The sequence below is a fragment of the Ipomoea nil genome, unplaced genomic scaffold, assembly GCF_001879475.1.
Source record: "Ipomoea nil cultivar Tokyo-kokei standard unplaced genomic scaffold, Asagao_1.1 scaffold0176, whole genome shotgun sequence".
NCBI classification, from domain to species: domain Eukaryota; kingdom Viridiplantae; phylum Streptophyta; class Magnoliopsida; order Solanales; family Convolvulaceae; genus Ipomoea; species Ipomoea nil.
In genome coordinates, this window is record NW_017616604.1 from 2,067,045 (window position 1) to 2,088,833 (window position 21,789).

The following is a 21,789-nucleotide window of genomic DNA, read 5'->3' on the forward strand; positions in this document are numbered from 1 at the left end:
GATCGGATACGGCGAGGTACACGTCTAGCTCTTCCCCGAGCTCTGGCTTCGACAGCACAATTGGTGACATGAGGTACTCCTTCAGCTCGTCGAAAGCCGCTCGGCACTCTTCGTCCCAGATGAATCTGTTAACCTTGCGCAATACCTTGAAGAATGGTAGAGCGCCCTCGGCTAGCTTAGAGAGAAACCGGCTCAACGCTGCCAACCGGCCGGTCGACTGTTGCACCTCCCGAACAGTGGTGGGCGGTTGCATGTCCAGAATAGCCTTGACCTTGGCCGGATTGGGCTCGATCCCTCGCTTTGTCATCATATAGCCGAGGAACTTCCCCGTTTAAACCGCGAATGTGCACTTGGTCGGGTTCAATCTCAACTGATACCTCCGCATAATCTGAAAGCATTCCCGGAGGTCCCGAGTGTGGTCGGCTCGATCCCGACTCTTGACCAGCATATCATCAATATATGCTTCCATCGTTCGGCCTAGGAGATTCGCAAACAACATGTTGACCATCCTCTGGTAAGTAGCGCCGGCATTGCGGAGGCCGAACGACATCACTCGGTAGCAATACAGCCCGTCCGGGGTAACGAAGGCTGTTTTGCTCTCGTCTTCATGGTGCATCATGATCTGATGATAACCCTTGAAAGCATCCATGAAGCTCATCAGCTCGGCCCCTGCCGTCTCATCGACCATCTGGTGTATGCTAGGAAGCGGGTACGGGTCGAGCGGGCAGGCCTTGTTGAGGTCAGTGAAATCAATGCACATCCTCCATGCTGGAGGCTTGGGAACAAGAACAATATTGGCCACCCATTCAGGATAGATGACTGGTCGGATGTGCTCGATCGCGGCCATTTTCTTGACCTCCTCTCTGACAAACTCTCTTCGGTCGGAAGATAAATGGCGGGTCTTCTGAACGACCGGCTTGGCCGCAGGATCGACTGCTAACTTGTGGCAGATGACGGTCCGGTCGATCCCGGGCATATCTTCGGGCCCCCACGCGAAGATATCAGTGAACTCCCGTAGAATCGCCAACACTTCCGCTCGTAGCTCGGGGGTAAGAGCCTGGCCAATCTTAATCTTCCTGTCCGGTCGGTCCTCGGACAAGGGAACTTTCTCAATCTCCTTGAAAGGCTCGGGTTGCTCCTTCCGTTCGGCGGTAGCTTCCTTTACGATCGTGTTCACCCGGGAAGACGTGCCAGTGTCACGCTTATTCACCGCTCGGGTGTAACAGTTCCTCGCCGACTGTACATCTCCACTCACGACTCCGACCCCGTTCGGAGTGGGGAACTTCATGCACAGGTGGGGCATAGAGATGATTCCGCTGACCTGCATGATGGCCGGTCGGCCCAAGATAATGTTGTGGACGCAATGCAAATTGACCACAACAAACTCCATCTCGGTCTTCACAAACTTGGGCGAAGTGCCAATCTCGACCGGGAGTTTAATTTTTCCCTCGGGGCGGATAGTAGCTCCTGTGAATCCGGACAAAGGGACGCCAACCGAGATCAGCTCACGCTTGTCCAGCCCTAACTTCTCAAACACGTCCAAATAAAGGACATTTAACACTGCTGCCGGTGTCCACCATGACTCTGCGGACATCAGTGCCCTTAATGTCGATCGTGACCACGAGGGCCTCCATCCCGTGGTCACAACTGCTCGGCTGATCCTCGAGCGAGAAAGTTATAGGCTCCATCTTCTGCCGCTTCCCGGATTCACGGGACTTAACGACCACCACCGGGCTACTTTCCCGGGGCTAGGATGCGTCATCCAAACTGCCAAAGATGACATGGATGGTCGGTTTGGAGGTCGGTCGGCTGCTGGATGGAGGGTCGGGATCTTTGCGGTAGTCCTTGTCGTCTTTTCCCCACCGATCTGAACGATCGGAGCGATAAGAACGGCGATGGGAGCGCCTGTGATCTCTCCGGTCGGAGGCTCTCTTGGGCTCTTCTCTTTGCCCCACGCACTTGTCCAGCTTTCCCAGACCCAACAGGTCTTCCAATAGCTGGCGAAGCTGCGTGCACTCCTCCGTATCATGCCCGGCACACCGATGGAAGGCACAGTGTTTGGACTTGTCCGGTCCGTCCTGTCCGGGATGGGGAAGTTTGATGAGGTTGCAGGACTGAGCGTACTGCATGGCTTCCGCCGCTGATCGGTTCAGAGCTGTGAACTCACCAGGCCGGGAGCGAGGGCGGGATTGATCATCGCCCGACCGATGCTCCGCTCGGCCGACGGGCTTCCGGGATGAAGTCCCGACCTCCTGCGACCTCTTGACGGCATTCGCCTCACCGGCATTGGCGTAATCCGTCACCCATCGAAGGGCTTCTTCATATGTACTTGGGGGTGGAGGATGAAATCTTGGTAGAGATAGTCGGCGCGGAGGGAAATGTGGAGCATATGGATGGCGGTAAAATCGTCCATCGGTTCAACCTTCCCGACCGCGGCCTTCCACTTGACCAAGAATTCGGACAAGCTTTCCCCCTCCATCTGCTTGGCCTTCTCCAAGTACATGAAGGGCTTCCTCACAACCTTGGAAGTGACGAACTTCTAGTTAAACTTCATCGCCAGGGTAGCAAAATCGGCGATCGAGCCCGGCTGAAGGGACCTGAACCATTCCGCCGCCCGGTCGGTGAGCGTGGAATAGAAAGCCCTGCACATCACGGCATCAGATACGCCCATCATTAACAGGTTGCCGTAGTAGGTGTTGACGTGGACCTCGGGGTCTGACTGCCCATCATATCCCTTGTTGCCCGGGACCTGCAGGTCGAGCGGGTAGGGCTGAGCCATTATTTCCGCCATGAATGGTGTTCTTAGCAGGGAGGCCGATTGATCGACGAGGGCCTCACTGCGTGCTCGTTTCGGAACCGAGCAAATTTCGCCTGGAGCTCGTTGAGCATCCCCCGGGTCTCAATGAGCTCGGCCGTCTGGGCCTGGGTCGGCTCCCGGGCGCGTCGTCGGCGGTGCGACTTCGACCCACTGTGGCCAGACGATCCCTCCTGGCTCGTTTCCCGCATCGGGGCATCTGCCGAGCGCCGGCTTTGGTCTTGTGGTCCCAATCGCTGGCGCATGGCTGGACGGAGACGCTCGAACGCCGCTTCCCGATTGGCTATAACTTCGGGATTCTCGACCGGGATTTGTGCTTCCGACTGTGCCGCTGGGCCTACCGTGGTACCTTCATGGCCTCAGCACCCTGCGACCCCAACCTCGAACGAGCCGAGCGCAGGCCCTGGGACGTGGGCTGGTGCTGCGGCTCGACCGGGACAGTCGGGTATATCGGAGGAGCGGAGGCTGGAGCCGTGTGCACAGGCATGTAAGGGGGGTAGCCGGTCGGTGGTGGATAGTACGCCTGCGTACCGGGCCAATACCCGTATGGTGGATGAGGGACCGGGTACGGATACTGGCCGGGGTAAGGAAACTGCTGACCGGGAGGTGGATATCCCGGCTGAATATACTGAATTGGCTGCTGGGCGGCCGGATTGTGTACCGGTGGTTGGGGCTGTGAGAGATTCAGATCCACCGTTTGAACCTGATATTGGGTCGGTAAATGATCGGATGAGCTCGCGGCATCTGCTTGCTCGTCGTCATTGAGGTTGTACATGTAGGGATACATGGTGATAAGTAGAACCGGTGCTCGTCAATGATAGCTTTCGTGCACGGGTCCCCATGGACGGCGCCAAAATGATAGTGTTAATTCCACGTAATGCGGTAATAATAAGAAGTTCGGTCAAGTTAAAGCAATTAAATCTTTTATTAACCGAGTGAAGGACCTAATACAATCTAAATGGCTATTCCGAGGACCAACTGGCTGCAGTCGGGCAGCTCTGTAAACAGCCTATCGATCGTGTTCCAAAAGTCCCCCACACTGTAGCCACCGCGGGTATTTATAGCCGTTGAGCCGGAGACACAAGTCCGGCCGTCCGGCAAGTCGCTCACGTCTCCACCATGTGTCTTCACCCCGGGAGCCTTGCTTGGCAGCGCGTAGCACTGCCACGTGCTTCTGTCCAGCCTCCTCGCCTAAGGGCAGTCGATCGGGCAAGAGAGATGTCGGCCGGGCGTCCTACCGGTTGGGTCCGACCGGGTTCTAGTGTAGATATACGGCCTGTAGACCTGCAAAAACAACAAAAACACACGTGGCATGCCGGTCGGGGTATTCCCTACCAATTACCATTTGAATATGATTTAGAAATTAACGTCTGAAATTGATATAAATTTGGATTAAAATGATGAAAAATAAGGATTTAAAAATAGAATCTTAATTTCATTTTTTTTTTGAAGAGCGAAGGTAGATATGGAAATTTGACCTATAAGTATGAAGTATCAACAACAAATGTTTCATTTTCATACTCTTGCTTCTCATTTTGAATAAGCTTAGTAGATGATATAAGTGTGTGAACAACCAGGTAATTGATTGATTTGAGAGTAGTTATTTATGCAAAACCACTAAAAATTTCTTTCAAAGCTATGTGACCAAGGACTAGATTTTCAAAGACGGGAATATGATTACTAGTATCTTCCCAATATTGTAGAGGACTCTTATATATCTTCAAGAACTTTAATTGACAAAATCCTCCATCTTTGGGTTTCCGCTTTCAATCCTTAACTGTACATCTATCGAATGTGAGGTTCTCAAGCTTAGACTTACCAACATCCATATCCTTCCATTTTAAATTTGTTTCAGAGAATCTTAAATACTTAAGATTTGGCAAAAAATTCTCTAGGTTTAGCATCCCCATTGAATAAAGAGTTATATACTCTGAAAGTACGACATCATCAATCACTAGTGTTTCCACTTTATATAAATAGACAAGACTTTCAAACCAATTAGGAGCTTTGCATTTAATTTTATGATGAGTAGCAACTTCCAATGTCCTTAGATTTGGGATCCTCAGGAACAACTCCTTTGTACAACTCCTATAATCCAAACTTCTAATGCTCTTCAAATTATGATGAACCGATCTTGGAGGAACTAGTGTAACGATTCTATTAACATAGAGATTTCTTAATTGAGGTAATCCCCAAATACCAAGGGGTGCACATGGTGAATAATACGTAGTAATAAACATGTAGCTCCTGTAGATTCCGCGACATGAACAAAGGCAGATACTGAATATTTAAACCACAAGGAATAGATAAGTATCTCAGATACACTAGACTCACAATCTCCAAAAAACATATTATGGACATTTATCTCCATACGGATATATTTTTTTAGTTATTATGTTATATTCCATTTATACTTAAAAGTAAAAATAGAAAATTTAAATTTATTCCATTTAAATCAAACATATGTAAAAATATTTTAAATATAAGATCTAAAAATCATTCGAAATTAAACTTATGTTGATGTTGATTTTATAATGTTAATCTAAAAAAATAAATTTGAAAAAATAAGTGTGAAAGAAAAACAAAGAATTAAAACTGAAAAATTAGAAAATAGGGAACAGTTTTCTGTTAGTAAACGTCCTACTTAATTTTCCTCAAATTCAAGGAAAACATTTTTCTAAGAAAACATTTTCCAGTGAACCAAACATGTCGTGAAAGGACAGTTTCGGAGCAACACAAATAAAAACTTACTAATAGCAAACAGAATCTGAAGAACCACTGGGAAGTAATAATCCTCAACTAAGTCTCAAACGTTTATGAATGATACTCAAATGCATCCATCCACAAAAACCTATCACCATTTTCTAATCTCTTGCAATTATTCATACAACACTTATCATGTACTTAATCATGAATAGCATTTGACCTGAAACAATAACATTTTGCTTGCCCTGAAACATCATTATACTATCACTCCAGAAATTCAGAAGATGGTGTTGAACAAAACAAAAGCAAACAAAATTCACAACCTTAAGGATTCCTAAACATCTTGAATGGAAGATAAGGTAAGCTCCAAGATACCACACCACAAGTATCCTTTTCCTATGCTCAACTAAATACTTGTTAAGAAGGCACACTCTCATGAATTCGACTTAACCTGAAACACTAAAATTTACTTGCCCTCTACAAAGACCACCGAGAAGTAGCATTTATCCCTGAAACAATATTTTTTTACAATCACTCCTACAAATACTACTACTCAAACCTAGAGTAGTGTTACGATACTTCACACTATAAAACATTTGTAACCCACATCAAGCATAAAGATGGTGTTGAAAGGAACAGAATCAAACAAAACAGAACTGCAAATTCCTAACCTTAAAAGATTATTAAAATCTTGAATGGCAGATGAGGCAGCTCCATGATAACACAACACAAGTATCATTTTCCTAAGCTTAACAATTAAACACTTGTTTAACAAAGAAAAAAAAACAAGAGCCTTACCCTCCAAGCATTAGATCTAATACATGATAATTTCCTAAAACAGAGTTTGAACTTACATGAGATCGATCGAACCCAAATTGGAGATTAGATGAGAGCTTTAGTTTGATGCAGCAGCAAAAGCCTTTGGTAGTGATGTTGTAGAATAAGAGCTAATTTTGCAGATCAGAAAACATATTGTGAAGTCAACGCTTTATTACTGAGATTTTAGCAACTGATCGGAAGTGGCTATTTCGCCAGCTTGGCGTGGCTCAAAAGGTGCATGGTATGTTTATATAGGATTTTGGTAATGGTCATCAAATAGAGACATCACTTATCTTGGCTCTTGAACGCGACCCTTCTTCTTGATTATCCAATGATGCTCTCAATCATCTAAAAAAGGACTCCTTAATTAGTGCTGCAAATCATCTAAAAATCTCCATTTTCTTCACTTCCCTTGCCATTGAAGATAATATCACCTAAAAGGAGAGAAATAATACTAATAAGCCTTACGCAATGCAATAAATGGTGCAAATTAAGCACAAAATTGGTTAAAGAATGGGGTAAAATGTGTACAAAAATGCACATATCATTATGCATCATTAAAATAGTACAAATTGACACTTATCAAACACTAGAGGAGTCCCACGTGCAACCCTCACATGTCCCTCTTCGCTTCCTTAAACAGAAGTGAGAGACTCTCCAAACATAATATGAACAAATACAGTGACAATGGGTCCCCATTAAACTGCCATAACACCATTTACTAACACATTATATTTCATTGTTGAGATACATACCGTAATCAACATCAAACAATCCTCCTCAAACCCTAGCTTCCAAAGCATGCACTCCAAGAAGCCACCCGGCTGCCCAGTGCCCACCCTACTCTCACCTTTAAATAACTAGTGGGCCTGAAGAAAAATGAAAAAGAAAAGAAAGTGAAAACTTAGTCATTATGAAAGTATAAAGGGAACACCTTAAGAATCATAGTTTGATGTGTTGGTAAAACCTTTGGGCAACATACCATTTGAATATGGTTTAGAAATTAATGGTTGAAATTGATATAAATTTGGATTAAAATGATGAAAAATAAGGATTCAAAAATAGAATCTTAATTTCAATTTTATTTTTTTTTGAAAAACAAAGGTAGATATAGAAATCTGACCTTTCAACAACTAATCTGTGATTTTCATACCGCTGCTGCTCTTTTTGAATACGCTCAGCAGATGATACAAGTGACTCCCAACAAAAATTTAAATCGATTGATTTGAGAGTAGTTATTTCTGCAAAACCATTAGGAATTTCTTTCAAAGCTATGTGACCAAGGACTAAATTTTCAAGGACTGGAAAATGATTACTGGTGACTTTCCAATATTGTAGAGGACTCCAATATATCATCAAGAACTTTAATCGACGAAATCCTCCATCTTTGGGTTTCCATTTTCGACCCTTAACAGAATTATCCAATGTGAGGTCCTCAAGCTTAGACAACTTACCAATAACATTCATATCCTTCCATTTTAAATTTGAATCAGAGAATCTTAACTTCTTAAGATTTGGCCAAAAATTCTCTAGGCTTAGCATCCCCATAGAATAGACAAGACTTTCAAACCAATTGGGAGCTTTGCATTCAATTTTATGATTACCAGTAACTCTCAATGTCCTTAGATTTGGGATCCTCAAGAACAACTCCTTTGTACAACTCCTATAATCCAAACTTTCAATACTCTCCAAATTATGATGAACCGATCTTGGAGGAACTAGTGTAACGGTTCTATCAACATAGAGATTCCTTAATTGAGGTAATCCCCAAATATCAAGGGGTTCACACTGTGAATAATCATAAACTTGTAGGTCCTGTAAATTCCGCAACATGAACAAAGGCAGATACTGAATATTTAACCCACAAGGAATAGATAAGTATCTCAGATGCACTAGACCCACAATCTCCAAAAAAATATTATGGACATTTATCTCCGCATTGACTACTTGTAATGCCCTTAAAAACTTAAAATGTGCAAGCACCCCCACCCGTCTTGAAGGCCTGTCAAAACAAATTCTATCAATCAGTGAAGAAGTGTTGGTAGTAGGAGTTATACTGTTGTAACTGCAAATTCTTGATTGGATGCTCCATGGTTGAGATATATGGGAAGAGTTTATTGATTCATTTCTCTTCCACCTCAAACTTGTACCATAACCCTTCTCGAAACATAAAAGATTTTCTTTTTGGGCTTCTCTCAAAGCCAATTCACGCAAGACATCATGCATCTTATAGGATCTATCATTTGTCTCTCCACAAATTAGAACAAGATTTCTATCCACAAGATCTTGTAAATTTTTCCTTGCCACATCTTTCAAGCTCTCAGACCTCAAAACCTTTAGAAATCCCTCTGAAATCCAAAAATTAACGATCTTACTTCTATAAATCTCATCGTCTTCTGGAAAACACCCAAATGACAAAAAACAAAGTTTAAGATGATGAGGCAAGAAGGTGTAACTCAAATCAATGATGTTCTCACCCTGCTGATTAGAATGATCTAAACTCAAAGCAGGGACACATTTTGCAATATGCTCACATTCATGAATAGTTTGGTTGGAGTTTGAGAGGAGTCCAGCAACCACAACAATTGCAAGAGGTAATCCTTTGCACTTCTCTACTATCTCTCTACCAATTTTTTCAAATTCAGGGGACAATAGAGTTATTGATCTCTTACACAGCTTGCTCTGAAAAAGATTCCAACTTTCATTTGAATCCAAAAAACGCAAGGTTTGGCAAAAATTATTACCTGAATCAGCATACTCAGCTACATTTTTTTGCCGAGTGGTCAACAATATTCGACTTCCAGTATTGTCATCCTGAAAACATCTCATTAAATCATCCAAGACAACTGTATTCCAAATATCATCTACTACAATCAAATACCTTTGATGTTTTAGAAGCTTGTATACTTTCTCAGCCAATTCGTACTTGCTAGCTCCATTGTTGTCACTGGCCCCTGGGTCAAGACAACGAAGCAGGCATTGGAACACTTGTGTTGGATTATAGTCCTGTGAGATAGTAACCCAAGCTCGACAATCAAACCAAGAAATGAATGAAGCATCTTCATAAATCTTTCTAGCTAAGGTGGTTTTACCGATGCCACCCATTCCCACAATTGAAACAATTTCTCGTTTTGAGGATTGATGGCTCAGGTTGTCCATTATGGTGTTGAACTCATCATCGCAGCCCACCATTTTGATTGCAGACTTTGAATCACTAACCGTAATGTTGCCGCGTTCTGGCCTTGTAGGAGGAACAGGATAATTGTTGATTTGTGAGTTGTTGGATTGGTGGTATGCATTATTCTTAACCTTGAACATCTCTTTGTTGATGTAAGATGTGAGGCTAATTCCTTGGATGAAGAGTTGACGAATCCTTTGTGTAGCCTGTATCCGTTGTTTCATGTATTTGTTGAGATAAGAGGCTCTCAGTTCTTGTCTGATTACACTTTCTGCTTCATACAACATATTCCTCCTTCTCTCTGCCTCTTGCTCATCATCATCATCATCATCATCATCATCATCATCGCTTTTCCTTTCCCGTCTGAAACAAGATTTCACCTTTTTCTCTATTTGAGACGACACGCGCCCGGCGAGGATTAAGATGTTGATCAGGAGCCGGCATTCCACGTCATCATCATCATCAATGTGTTGTTCATTCTTGCTCTCTTGTTCATCATCAATCTGTTGTTCATTCTTGCTCTCTTGTTCATCATCAATCTGTTGTTCATTCTTGCTCTCTTGTTCATCATCAATCTGTTGTTCATTCTTGCTCTCTTGTTCATCATCATCACTATCTTGCTTATCAACCTCTCTCTCTTTTTCATAATGGTAAGATTGTTTTCCATAGAGAAAGAGTTGATGCTGCCAGCAAAAAGATTTGACCATTTTGTTTATATGAGGCGGCATGCCTGATACTGGCAGCGTGAAGTGCTTCCCTAGGATCTCCATCACAGAATTGAAATCCATAGTTTCTAAGCCGCCTTTAATTGCTTGATTCAATATGGGGAGAAGCTTTTGAGCAGAGTGAAGCCTAAGCTTCATGGATTTCCCCAGGTAAAACAATCTCAATTGGTGTTCTATTTGGAACCTTAGTTCAACCGAGACATCTCTCACTTGTGCTTCCAAAGCTTTGATAGCTTCATCACACTCCCCCACTTTGAAATCTTGTTCAAGAGAGGCTTGCAAAGAAGAAAGATTTTTATAAAGTAATCTGACCTTTGTTTTGTTGCGAAGAGGGAAAATGGGTGTGGGTTGGAGGAAGTGTTGATGGAGTGTGTCCATTAAAATGGTAACAGCACCAAAAGCCGCCATAGCCAGTGATGTTGCAGATCGAAGAGGTAATTAAGATGGATTTTGCAGAGAGGATAGAAAGTTGAAATTGTGGAGATGAGAAGAAATGAGGGAGCTAGGAATTTTTGCAGACCAGAGTATAGGATAAACACAAGAAATGAGGGAGCTAGGAATTATTGCATCTGAGTTGAAGCAACTAATCAAACAAGCAGCCAACAAGTCAAAATTAAGAAGCGGATTAAACAATTGTTTGGCTGTCCCTTAATCACCCAAAACTATGAAACAAATTCTTTGGCTGCCCCTTATATTATTCTTCTGCCGAAATCAAAAGACAACACACCATTTTGCAGCAGCTTAATTTTATGGTTTCATCTCTTTTAGCATGTGAAAACGTTTCCACATTTTTCATCAACTTTTTCAGACCTTGATAGTGATTAGAAGATAATATAATTCCCATTAAGAGTTCTCCCTATTCCCTTCCCCATTGGGATAGATAATCGAGTTTTCCCTTGAGTCCAAAGGTAATGAATGGTCATCTCTACACATTTGTCTTAATAACTCTTAATAATTCAGATTTTCTAGTATAGTACGTATTCTTGAATAGTAAATAAGTTGAGTCAAGTTTTATTAATAGAATTTGAGTGACACATCAAATAAAACGGAAAGAGTATATAACAAAGAAAAAAAACCTACAAAAGCAATTATGCCCAACAAATAATAATGTGCATTTTGTACCACATAAAATGAGACGGAAAGAAGTACATCTCTATTATTTACCTAATTATGGTATCACATAAAATTTTAAATGACTCTACCGATGTTATATAAATACTATACACCATCAATGAATCACAATAATGTCACATGCATCATTAAAGGAAAAAGCCAATTTTGATCAAAATACTTTATATATAAATTTACATAATAACTTTTTAAAAATTATTAAAATTATTTAATTAAAAATAAAATTTATTTTTCCAATAACACTACTAAATTAAATAAGTGAATAATAATGCAAGTGGATGAACAAGAAACGTGTCTTCCTTTCACATGGCCCATTGGTGCATGTTTCTTGACTTCTTGTTCATCCACTTGCACTGCTAGTTGTTTTGTTTTGTTTTGTTTTTTTTTTTTTTTTTTTTTGGTGAAAAAAGCTAAATTATCCCCTTAAATTATTTGAAGAAGGGAGAAAAAAAAAAAAAAAAAAAAAAAAAAGCAAGTGCTCCTAAAAAAGACTTCATAAAAACACTCAAATTTAATTTTTTTTTTTAAATCAATGGACCCTTATTCTAATAAATTATTTGTTATAGTGGGTTATTGTTTTATATAGTATAGATTGAAGTGGTATTTTAGTAATAGAATTAAGTTACAATTACCGTAAAAAACTAAAAATTAGTGAATCAAAGAACAATCGGAAGAATGCATGATTTTTTTCATCTCAAATGGCATTTCGAATTTTAATTGCCTTGTAATATGGTTAGTGGCTTAGTTTATTTTATTAATATATTTTTTTTTTGAAAACAGTTTATTTTATTATAATAAAGCTATTAATGTGATGTTCCCCGCCCAGGTTTGTATCCAAAGTTGATTAAATTATAACAAATGGTCCCTTAAAAAAAGAATTTATAACAAATGGAATACGTTATACGTGTTAAATAGGTCACAGAATTATACACAAAATTGTAATTGGGTCATTGAACTATAAAAAAAGCAATTGAATCCCTAAACAATGCAAAATCATGCAATTGAATCAAAAGTAACATGCCTACCTATTAGTTGTTGATGTGGTGGTTACCAAATTAAAAAATATTATTTTAATAATTTTAAAAGAATTATTAAAAAATAAACTTGCTTAGCTCCGTTGGAGAAAGCTTCTTCGTTTTCGGCAGGAGACGAAGAACTTTTCATCTCTGTCAAGGAGACGAAGAGACTTCTTCGTCTCCATGCTAGAGATGAAGAAGGTTTATTCTTCTCTAGGTTGTCGTAGATGAAGATTGGTTCTTAATATTTACAAATAGTGTATTTTTTTTTCATTTATTCTGATTCTCACATATAAGTATATATGACCTCGATTTGATTTTGATTTTGAACCGCCGATTCACGGTTTCGAATCCAATTTGAATTGCCGGTTCAAACTTTATTTTAAAATTTTATTTGTTATTTTTAAAATAGTCTAAATTCATTAATAAATGTAACTTTTTTTTCAATTCGAAATATAAACCAACCATTCCGATTCACGATTTTAATAAACGCTAAATATCGAATTTCGATTCGAAATTGTTATCGGAGTATTTTGGTTTGATTGCTATAGTATCGGTTCGGTTTGAAGATGCAATTTTCCCTATGGCAAATGAAGATACCAGTGGCATGGCAAGCAATGTGGTGGAGCTTAATTGTGAAATCATACCAGTTGAGTACTTTTAGCATGTGAAACGGTTTCCACATTTTTCTTTCTTTTCCTGTGAAACAACACTGGAGCCGTGCCCTTTTTTTCTTTCTCCACCACCAACTCCATTTTCTTTCTTTTCTTTCGTTGTCTTTTTCTTTTTGTTTTTACTTTATTCTTTTCCTAATTATTTCTCCTTTTGCCACCAACTTCTTTCCATTTCCCATCTCGTGTTTACTTTTACAATCTTTAATTTTTACTTATTTTTGTAGGTATAGTCATGAGTGAGGATATTTGATCAATCACAAAGGTATAAACCATTTATGAGCATGTGCATTTTGCAAGGAGACTTTGGAATTCGAAGTACGTGTTACAGAAGTTAACATTAGGTCAGGATTTTCGGCAACCACAAGCATGAGGATAATGAACATATCTTTAGCATGAGGATTGTTGGTTGTCATCACAAGCTAAAGGCCGGTATGAATACGTATGTATGGAGAGTGAAAATTTTGATTTGGACTTTTGATATTCACTTGACGACTTGGGATAAAAAAAAAAAAAAGTCAATAGAAATTGCTTATTATAGGATGCTATTTGGGAACTTTGGGGCAGTAGAAACACTTTGTTTCATTACTTTAATTTGGTGTTCATTACTTTGACTTGTATAATGCTGCCTATAATATCAACCTAATATGGCTCATATGAGTTTGTTTGAAGTGGTGGCAGGGTGGGTGTGTTAAAGAACCATGGGGTGATAAAATCTAAATTTATAATTTGTTTCATGTTGTTATTTAAATAACTAGTAAAGTACCCATGCGAAGCACGAGATAAATATTGTTAAACTTATTGTCCAATTGTGTGAAATAATGAAGATTTATTTAATATTTCAAAGAACATAAAATAAAAAGGCAGTTTTATTTAATTTATTAAAATGTCACATGCATCATTAAAGGAAAAAACCAATTTTGATCAAACTTTTTTTAATTACATAATAATTTTTAAAAATTTATTAAAATTATTTAATTAAAAAAACTGGGTTATCGAACTATTAAAAAAAAACTGTAATTAGATCCCTAAACAATACAAAATCATGCAATTGAATCAAAAGTGACATGCCTACCTATTAGTTGCTGATGTGGTGGTTACCAAATTTAAAAAAAAAAATTATTTTTAATAATTTAACATAAAAAAAAAAAAATTAATTTTACTCTCTTTTTTTATTTTTTTCAAGAATACATTAATTTTTTAAATTAATTGAAAAGTTTACTCAGTAATAACGAGCACCTTTCAAATAAAGGATGTGAGCTTTTCTGTAAATGGAAAAATACATTACTTTTTTTTTCTCACAAGATGACATTCTTATACATTGATAAGAAGTAGAAAAGTTTGTCAAAAGTGAGACAATATTTTCATGATAGAAACAGCAAATTGGCTTTTCTAAACACTGAAAATGTGAAGAGGTTTCATTCAACCTTCCACTATTATATTGAAGTAGCAGTTTTGCAAAATCAATTTCTATCTACAAATTACTTCCACTACTTCATACCTTCTTCACTTTACACCCAAAAAAATATAATAATAAAAAACAAGAAACCTAACAGAAGAAAGAACAAGCCCAAACTGCAAAAAAAAAAAAGTCAGCAGCAAGAGCAACACGCAAAGGAAACATCAATGAGCCAAGTTGTCCTCAAAGAACATGCAATCAATAGTCAGTTGGGCTGGTTCGAATTCCAGTCTGCATTATCGCCATCATCATTGTCACCAATCCCATTGAAGAACGGGTCCTGGAGAAGATCAACAGCCGAAGCTCTTGACCTGGGCTGTCCGAGACACCTCTCAATTAAAGCTTTAACCTCGGGGACTTTAATCTTTTCCATGGCCTGAGGTCTCACTCTGGAAGTAACCTTCTTATATATCTTAACCACATTCTCACATTCGTTGTAGGGTAGTTCCTTGGTCACTATTTCGAGCACCCACATTCCAATGAGTAGATATCAACCAGTCCATTATAACTTTCATCGTATAGCTCTGGTGCCATGAACTCTGGAGTACCAAGCACAGAATGTGCAGAATAACTCTTCCCAACAATAGTTGCAAAACCCAAATCACCAATTTTTACCTATTTTGGCCAAAGCAAAGAGATGAAAAGTGAAAACCATATATCATTTAAGAATTCAGTTTACAGAATACACATCCCAAAAGTAGGAAATAGATGTTGCGGTCAAATCATTTACAGCCCATACACTCTTGTTCTTATTCTAAATCTACTATAATTTATACCTATGGAGTACCTTTGAACCACAAAATTTACTGCCATGACAATTATAATTGGCATTCCAAACAATGACAGAACAACTATTTTCTGTAAAAGGGATGATCAACCAACCAACCTTTTCATAATAAGATACAATATTTACCAACCCTAGTTCAAAGAAGAGATATTTACCATTACCAAGATATTTCATTTTCAGACTCGTCCCTCATTTCCAGAATGGGAAAATAGGCAAATATGATAAGCCCATTCAATGCAGATATCAGATACTTCTCAAGAATTTCATTAGAAACCGTTTACTAAATACCTTTACATAGAAACATAAAAGCCAATCAGTACACATCAAAACTTAATGTTGCTTCGTTTACGAAACTTCAGCTCCCATGATTATAGTTAGTCGTGCATCCCATTCTAATTAATCAGACCTCCCTGCAAATCAAAAGATAACTTTTGCAGACAGAGACAATGAATCATAGTCACAGCATAACTTTTTATGTTTCAAAAAAATTTCTGCTGCTCATTCAACTTCTCTAACTGTAATTAGTGAAACTCTTTTTGAGGTCCATTGTAAATATAAAATATTAATATAAGTTTGAACTTTCCCCAACCATTTAAATGAATAATCATACTCTCACTCTTCCAGGAAAAGAATTTATGAAGGTTATTTTGGTCCAAGGGTGATTTATATATATAATAATTAATATACAGAGTTAAGCAAGTTACGGAGTTATAATTATAATATATACAGACAATTTAAGGACCAAAAAGTATATGCAGAGAAAGTAGCATACCATGCAGAGCTTCATCTAGGCTACCTCCTGGTAAGAAATCATATATTAACAGCTTTGAAGTTGGAGAATTGCAATATCCTCGCAGATTTACCAGGTGTCTATGCTTAATGCTTCCAAGAATTTCAAGTTCCCTTTCAAAAAACCTTCATTAATTTTTGCAATTCTTTTCAAAGCAAATACATTCCCATCATCCATTTCAAGCTTGTATATAGTCGCAAATCCCCCAGAACCAATTATATGTTCTTCATTCGAGGATTCCAACTTCCTGATAATATCCTTTGAAGAGTATGGCAAATCTCCATGGAACATTACAATTGAGGCACCTGAAAGGATAAAATTTTGTGACGATTTTCACTGTCACTGAAGGTAGAGTCTGGAGAGAAAACAAGAGCCACACCTAATGGAGAACTATTATGCACAAATACTGGACCATATATGCCTGCCCCAACAAATTGGGTAAAAACAAAAAGATTGAGAGAGATAGGAAAAAGAAAATAGATTCGGGGAACTGTATGACTTAGCATGCTAAACATAATAGCAAAACATGCCCTGAAATTGACATTCAAAAATTTTATTTGTAGGAAGAGAATATCTACTCAATATGTTTCTTATTTTACTTTATTATACAAGGCTATTAGAAAACCAGGTATATGAAAATGTCCCAGCATCATATGTAACTTAAGTATAAAGCATTACACCAAGTACTGGGAATACATTTCTAATAATATGGGGCTCAGGTGATTCCAGAGTGTTTTAACTTAGAAAAGACAGAAAAAGAAGCATCTGGCTTGTCAAATATTCAGATGCAAGACAAGATCTTTTATATGCATTACACAAATAAAAGGAAAAGTTGATACAAGTCCTATAACTTACATTTGCTCCTTACACATGCAAAGCAACTCATTGTAAACCTCTGCAATAACATTGACCAATTTGGTGTGTCCTCTTTGTAGCATCTCTCTTCAAGACACTTTGCAATCTGATAAATGTTCCAAAAACTAACAATATGAACAAAAAAGACACAGTGCGTAATTACAAGTAACCATCAACTTCTAAATTTCCTTTAATAGAGACAAGTTAACAGCGTGTGGGTATTTAAGGGAATATAATCATAGAATGAAGTGATAAATTTGGAAATCTCATGAAAAAATTAAAATCTGAACAATCTGAACCATTCATTTTATTTTATTATTTGACGGACATTTTTTAGTACCCATTATAGGCCTAACTTTATTGGCTCTTATTAGTATATATATATAATAGGTAGATAGATAGATAGTAGATAGAAGATAACAACATCAACAACACTACCAACTGTTTTTACCAATTTAGTAAGCTAATAATACATTTAAAAACAAAGCTTACCTGTTATGAAAGTATAAAGGCAGCACGACATCCACCACAAAACTCATTTTTATTCGATTCTTCTTAAATACCTCCTATTGGCCTCCCCTTGGATGAGAAGCAAAACATCATGATCTATAGATTAGAAATTAATCATTGAATTTGAAATAAATTTGGATTATTACAATTAAGGATTAAAATATTAGAATCTTATTTCAACGTTTTTTATAGATAAAGATAGCTAGAAATCTTAACTTACAATATGCACAACTAATGTGTCATTTCCGTACTCTCGCTGTTCTTCTTGAATACGCTTGGCAGACGACATAAACTGGTCTGAACATCCAATTAAATTGATTGACTTGAGAGTAGCTATATCTGCAAAATCAGTAGGAATCTCTTTTACACCGTTGTAACCCATGTACATGAAGGCTAGATACTCGAGGACAGGAAAATGACCACTAGTGGCTTCCCAACATTGTAGATGACAACTAGTCATGGCCAAGAACTTTAATCCATGAAACCCTCCATCTCTAGGTTCCCATTTTCGGCCATGAACAGACCAAGCTCCGAATTTGAGTTCCTCGAGCTTAGATAGTGTACCAATAAGATCCACATCCTTCCATCTTAAATTCGTATCGAAGAGTTGCAACTTCTTAAGATTTGGCAAAAAATTATCTAGGCTCAGTAACCCCACAGAATGAAGAGTTCTAAACTCCGGTTGAAGATCAATGCCACAAAACAACAGTTCTTCCAATTTATATAAATAGGCAAGGCTTTCAAACCAATTGTGAGCTTTGCATTCTGAATGATGAGTGCTAGTAACTCCCAATGTCTTTAGATTGGGGATTCTCACAAACAGCTCCTTAGTACAACTCCTATAATCCAAAAATCTAATCCTCTCCAAATTATGATGAATTGATCTTGGAGGAACTAATGCAATGCCTTCCCTAATAAAGAGATGCCTTAGTTGAGGTAATCCACAGATATCAAGGGAATCACAGGATGAATAACTATGAAGTTCTAGCTTCTGTAGATTCCTTAACATGAACAAAGGTAGAGAATAGATATTCAAGTCACAAGCAATTTTTAACCATCTCAAATGAACTAGACCTGCAATCTCCAGTAAAATATCAAGGAATCCATGTAGCACCAATGCCCTTAAGAACTTAGAATGCATATGCAACAGCCTAGTATAGCCGTATATATCAATGAATGAAGAGGTGTTGCTAGAACGAGTTAAACACTTGTAACTACAAATTCTTGATTGAGTATTCCATGGTTGAGATATACGAGAAGAGTTTACTGGCGGAATACTCTTATACCTCAAACCCATGCCATTACCCTGCTTAGAATATAACAGATTCTCCTTCTGTGCTTCTCTCAAGGCTAATTCACGTAAGACATCATGCATTTTATATGCTTTTGATAATCCACCTATTATATTTCTCTGTTCACAAATTAGAACAAGATTTCTATCTACAAGATCTTGTAAAGACTTCCTTGCCACATCTTCTAACCTCTCAAACCTCAAAACCTTTAGAAATCCTTCTGAAACCCAAAAGTTAACAATCACATCTTCATAAGCCTCATAGTCTTCTGGAAAACACCCAAATGACAGAAAACAAAGCTTAAGATGATGAGGTAAGAAGGTGTAACTCAAATGAATGATGTTCTCAGACAGCTGATTAGAATGATCTAAACTTAATGTAGGAATATTTTTTGCAATATGCTTCCATTCATTAATTGTTTTTTTGGAGCTTGAGAGGAGGCCAGCAGCCACAGTAATTGCAAGAGGTAATCCTTTGCACTTCTTTACTATCTCTCTAGCAATTATGTCAAATTTAGGGGACAAAATTATTCTCTCAGACAACACCTTGCAAAAAAGATCCCAACTTTCATATGATCCCAAAAAACACTTGTTATGACAAAAGTTACTACCTGGAGAAACGTATGCAGCTACATTTTTTAGTCGAGTGGTCAATAAGACTCGACTTCCATTGTTGTCATCCGGGAAGCATTTCTGTAAATCACCCCAAACATCTATACTCCATATGTCATCTATAACAATCAAATACCTTCGATGTTTTAGACATCTGTAGACTAGCTCAGCCAATTCTGTGTTGCTAGTTTCATCGTTTTTACAGACCCCTGGGCCAAGAGAATGAAGAAGGCCTTGGAACACTTGTCTCGAATTATACTCCAGTGAGATAGTAGCCCAGGCTTGACAATCAAAGTGAGAAATGATTGAAGCATCACCATAAATTTTTCTAGCTAAGGTGGTTTTACCGATGCCTCCCATCCCCACAATTGAGACAATTTCTCGTTTTGAGGATTGCTGCTTCAGCTTGTCCATTATCATGTTGAACTCATCATGGCAGCCCAACATTTTGATTGCAGACTTGGTAGTTTGCTGCAATGAATCACCAACTGTAATATTGTCGCGTTGTGGCCTTGTAGGAGAAGCAGCAGCATTGTTGTTTTGTGAGCTTTTGGATTGGTCTTTTGCATTCTTGAGCTTCAACATCTCTTTCTTGATGTAAGATGTGAGCTTAATTCCTAGCGTGACGATTTCACGAATCCTTTGCCTAGCCTCAATCCGTTGCTTCATGTATTTATTGAGATAAGATTCTCTCAATTCTTGTCTGATTATACTTTCTGCTTCATACAACATACACCTCCTTTGTTCATCCTTACTCTTTTGTAAACCCTTTTTCTCTTGCTCATCCTTGATCTCTTGTTCATCTTCACCCTCCTCTTCATCCTCGATCTCTTCTTCATCTTTGCTCTCTTGAGTCTCTTCTGCATCCTTGCTCTCTTCTTCATCTTTGCTCTCTTCTTCATCCTTGCTCTCTTCTTCAGCATCACTCTCTTCTTTTTTATATAAATTTTTGTAATAGATGTTATGACGATAAAAGATAGTATGATGCTGTGTGCAAAAGGATTTGACCCTTTTCTTTATATGAGCCGGCATGCCTGATACCGGCAGCATGAAGTGCTTGGGTAGGATACGCAACATAGAATTGAAATCCATAGTTTTCATGTCTTTAATTGCTCGATTCAAGATTGGGAGAAGCTTCTGAGCAGAGTGAAGTCTAACCTTCATGGATTTCCCTAGATAAAACAATGTCAAATAGTGTTCAATTTGGAACCTTAGTTCAACGCAGGCATCTCTCAGTTGTGCTTCCAAACCTTTGATTAATGCTTCATCGTACTCGCCCACCTTGAAATCTTGTTCGAGAGAGGCCTGCAAAGAAGAAAGATTTGTGTGAAGAGAAGTGAGCTTTGTTTTGTTGCGAAGAGGGAATGGAGGTGTGGGTTGGAGGAAGTGTTGGTGGAGAGTGTCCATTAAAATGGTGACAGCAGCAAAAGCCATTGCAGGTGGTGCTGTAGAAGAGCTAATTTTGCAGAGAGTGGAGAAAGTTGAAATTGTGGAGATAAAGAAGAAATGAGAGAGGTACAGGAAGCCAGGGCAATATTTGCAAGAAAAAAAATAAAAATAAAAATAAAAATAATAATAATAATAATAAAAATAAAAAAAAATAAAAAATCGGTCCCTCAAGTTTTTGACATAATGAGACAGCTGAATCAAAATATCTTTTATTTATCCGTATTATAATAATTTTATCAATACATACAATATTCTTGACATTGACATATATTTAGCCCATAAAAAAATCTTATCTTTATACCACGATTGAAAAATTGTTAGGCGTTAATCTTATCTAATCGGTGCCTAGACAACCTAGACTGCACTTAGGAGGTTTAGGCGATCAGTGCCTAAACGGCCTACCCGACCAACCACTTAAACCACCAAAGGATCACCTACCCGATCAGCCACTTAAACCACCAAAAAATGTTGGCACCTAGGTATCGATTAATCAATATTTAGGCAGGATTTCTACCATACTAATTTATATGTATTGATGGATATATTACGAGCGGAGCATACCGACCCGTGGAGGTGGAGCAAGACCCGGAGCCCCGACCCGTGGGGCCTCGGCCCACTGGACCTCGCCCGAAGCTGGTGCCAACCTGGAGGGGTCAGCCATCGACGGCCCGACCTGGAACCGATCAAGAGGACGCAGTCAACACGGATTCAACCACCCCCCGCTTTATGGGGTGGCGATTAGGGGTGGGGTTTGTATAAAAACCCTCACCTTGTCTCTTTAAGACATCTAATCATTATCCTACATGTTTTATATTAAACAAATCATTGTAATAGCCTATTTACGGCACTTAATACATACGGTCCCTGCGATCTTTACGACACCGTTTCGTGTTATCTATTTATTTATTATTCATATTCTTATCCGAATTTAATGATTCGGGTCCACCCCGGATAATTAAATCCATCATGTATTAT

At 38.7% G+C, this 21,789-nt stretch overlaps 2 protein-coding genes and 1 long non-coding RNA gene across 4 annotated transcripts in view; all 3 read right to left on the reverse strand.

Moving 5' to 3' along the window:
• Positions 1-8,068, reverse strand: part of LOC109177100 — a 52,018-nt gene extending 43,950 nt beyond the window's left edge. Inside the window, exons 1-2 of one of the 2 annotated variants that reach the window (XR_002053520.1) lie at positions 7,464-8,068; positions 7,096-7,209 (exon numbers count right to left, since the gene is read on the reverse strand). This is a non-coding gene — a long non-coding RNA (uncharacterized LOC109177100). Of the gene's footprint in view, positions 1-3,790; positions 3,794-4,634; positions 4,970-7,095; positions 7,210-7,463 lie in introns of those variants that run through there. The other variant, XR_002053522.1, reaches the window with a different exon arrangement.
• A 6-nt stretch (positions 8,069-8,074) lies between these two features.
• On the reverse strand, positions 8,075-10,955 carry LOC109178084 (putative disease resistance RPP13-like protein 3; the record flags this gene model as incomplete). Its single annotated transcript, XM_019327607.1, has 2 exons — positions 9,862-10,955; positions 8,075-9,825 (listed from the first exon to the last, which is right to left on the reverse strand). Coding segments are annotated over exons 1-2 (2,541 nt in total), but the record flags the coding sequence as incomplete, so codon positions are not given.
• A 4,207-nt stretch (positions 10,956-15,162) lies between these two features.
• Positions 15,163-20,916, reverse strand: LOC109177048 (putative late blight resistance protein homolog R1A-4). The gene is made up of 5 exons (XM_019326388.1): positions 19,365-20,916; positions 17,683-19,022; positions 16,953-17,058; positions 16,080-16,402; positions 15,163-15,717 (listed from the first exon to the last, which is right to left on the reverse strand). Exons 1-4 carry the CDS (start codon positions 20,797-20,799, stop codon positions 16,167-16,169), a joined length of 3,117 nt encoding a protein of 1,038 aa, XP_019181933.1. The 5' UTR covers positions 20,800-20,916; the 3' UTR covers positions 15,163-15,717; positions 16,080-16,166.
• Positions 20,917-21,789: the final 873 nt, after the last annotated feature.

Bases quoted from the DNA above. Each gene is read 5' to 3' on its own strand.
- LOC109177048 (XM_019326388.1), bottom strand. From the start codon at position 20,799: ATGGCTTTTGCTGCTGTCACCATTTTAATGGACACTCTCCACCAACAC. The intron at 19,023-19,364 runs GTAGTAACTTTT...GGTGTTTTCCAG, and splicing joins AGCTGCATACGTTTCTCCAG to AAGACTATGAGGCTTATGAA. The intron at 17,059-17,682 runs GTAAGTTAAGAT...AACATTTATCAG, and splicing joins ACACATTAGTTGTGCATATT to ATTGCAAAGTGTCTTGAAGA.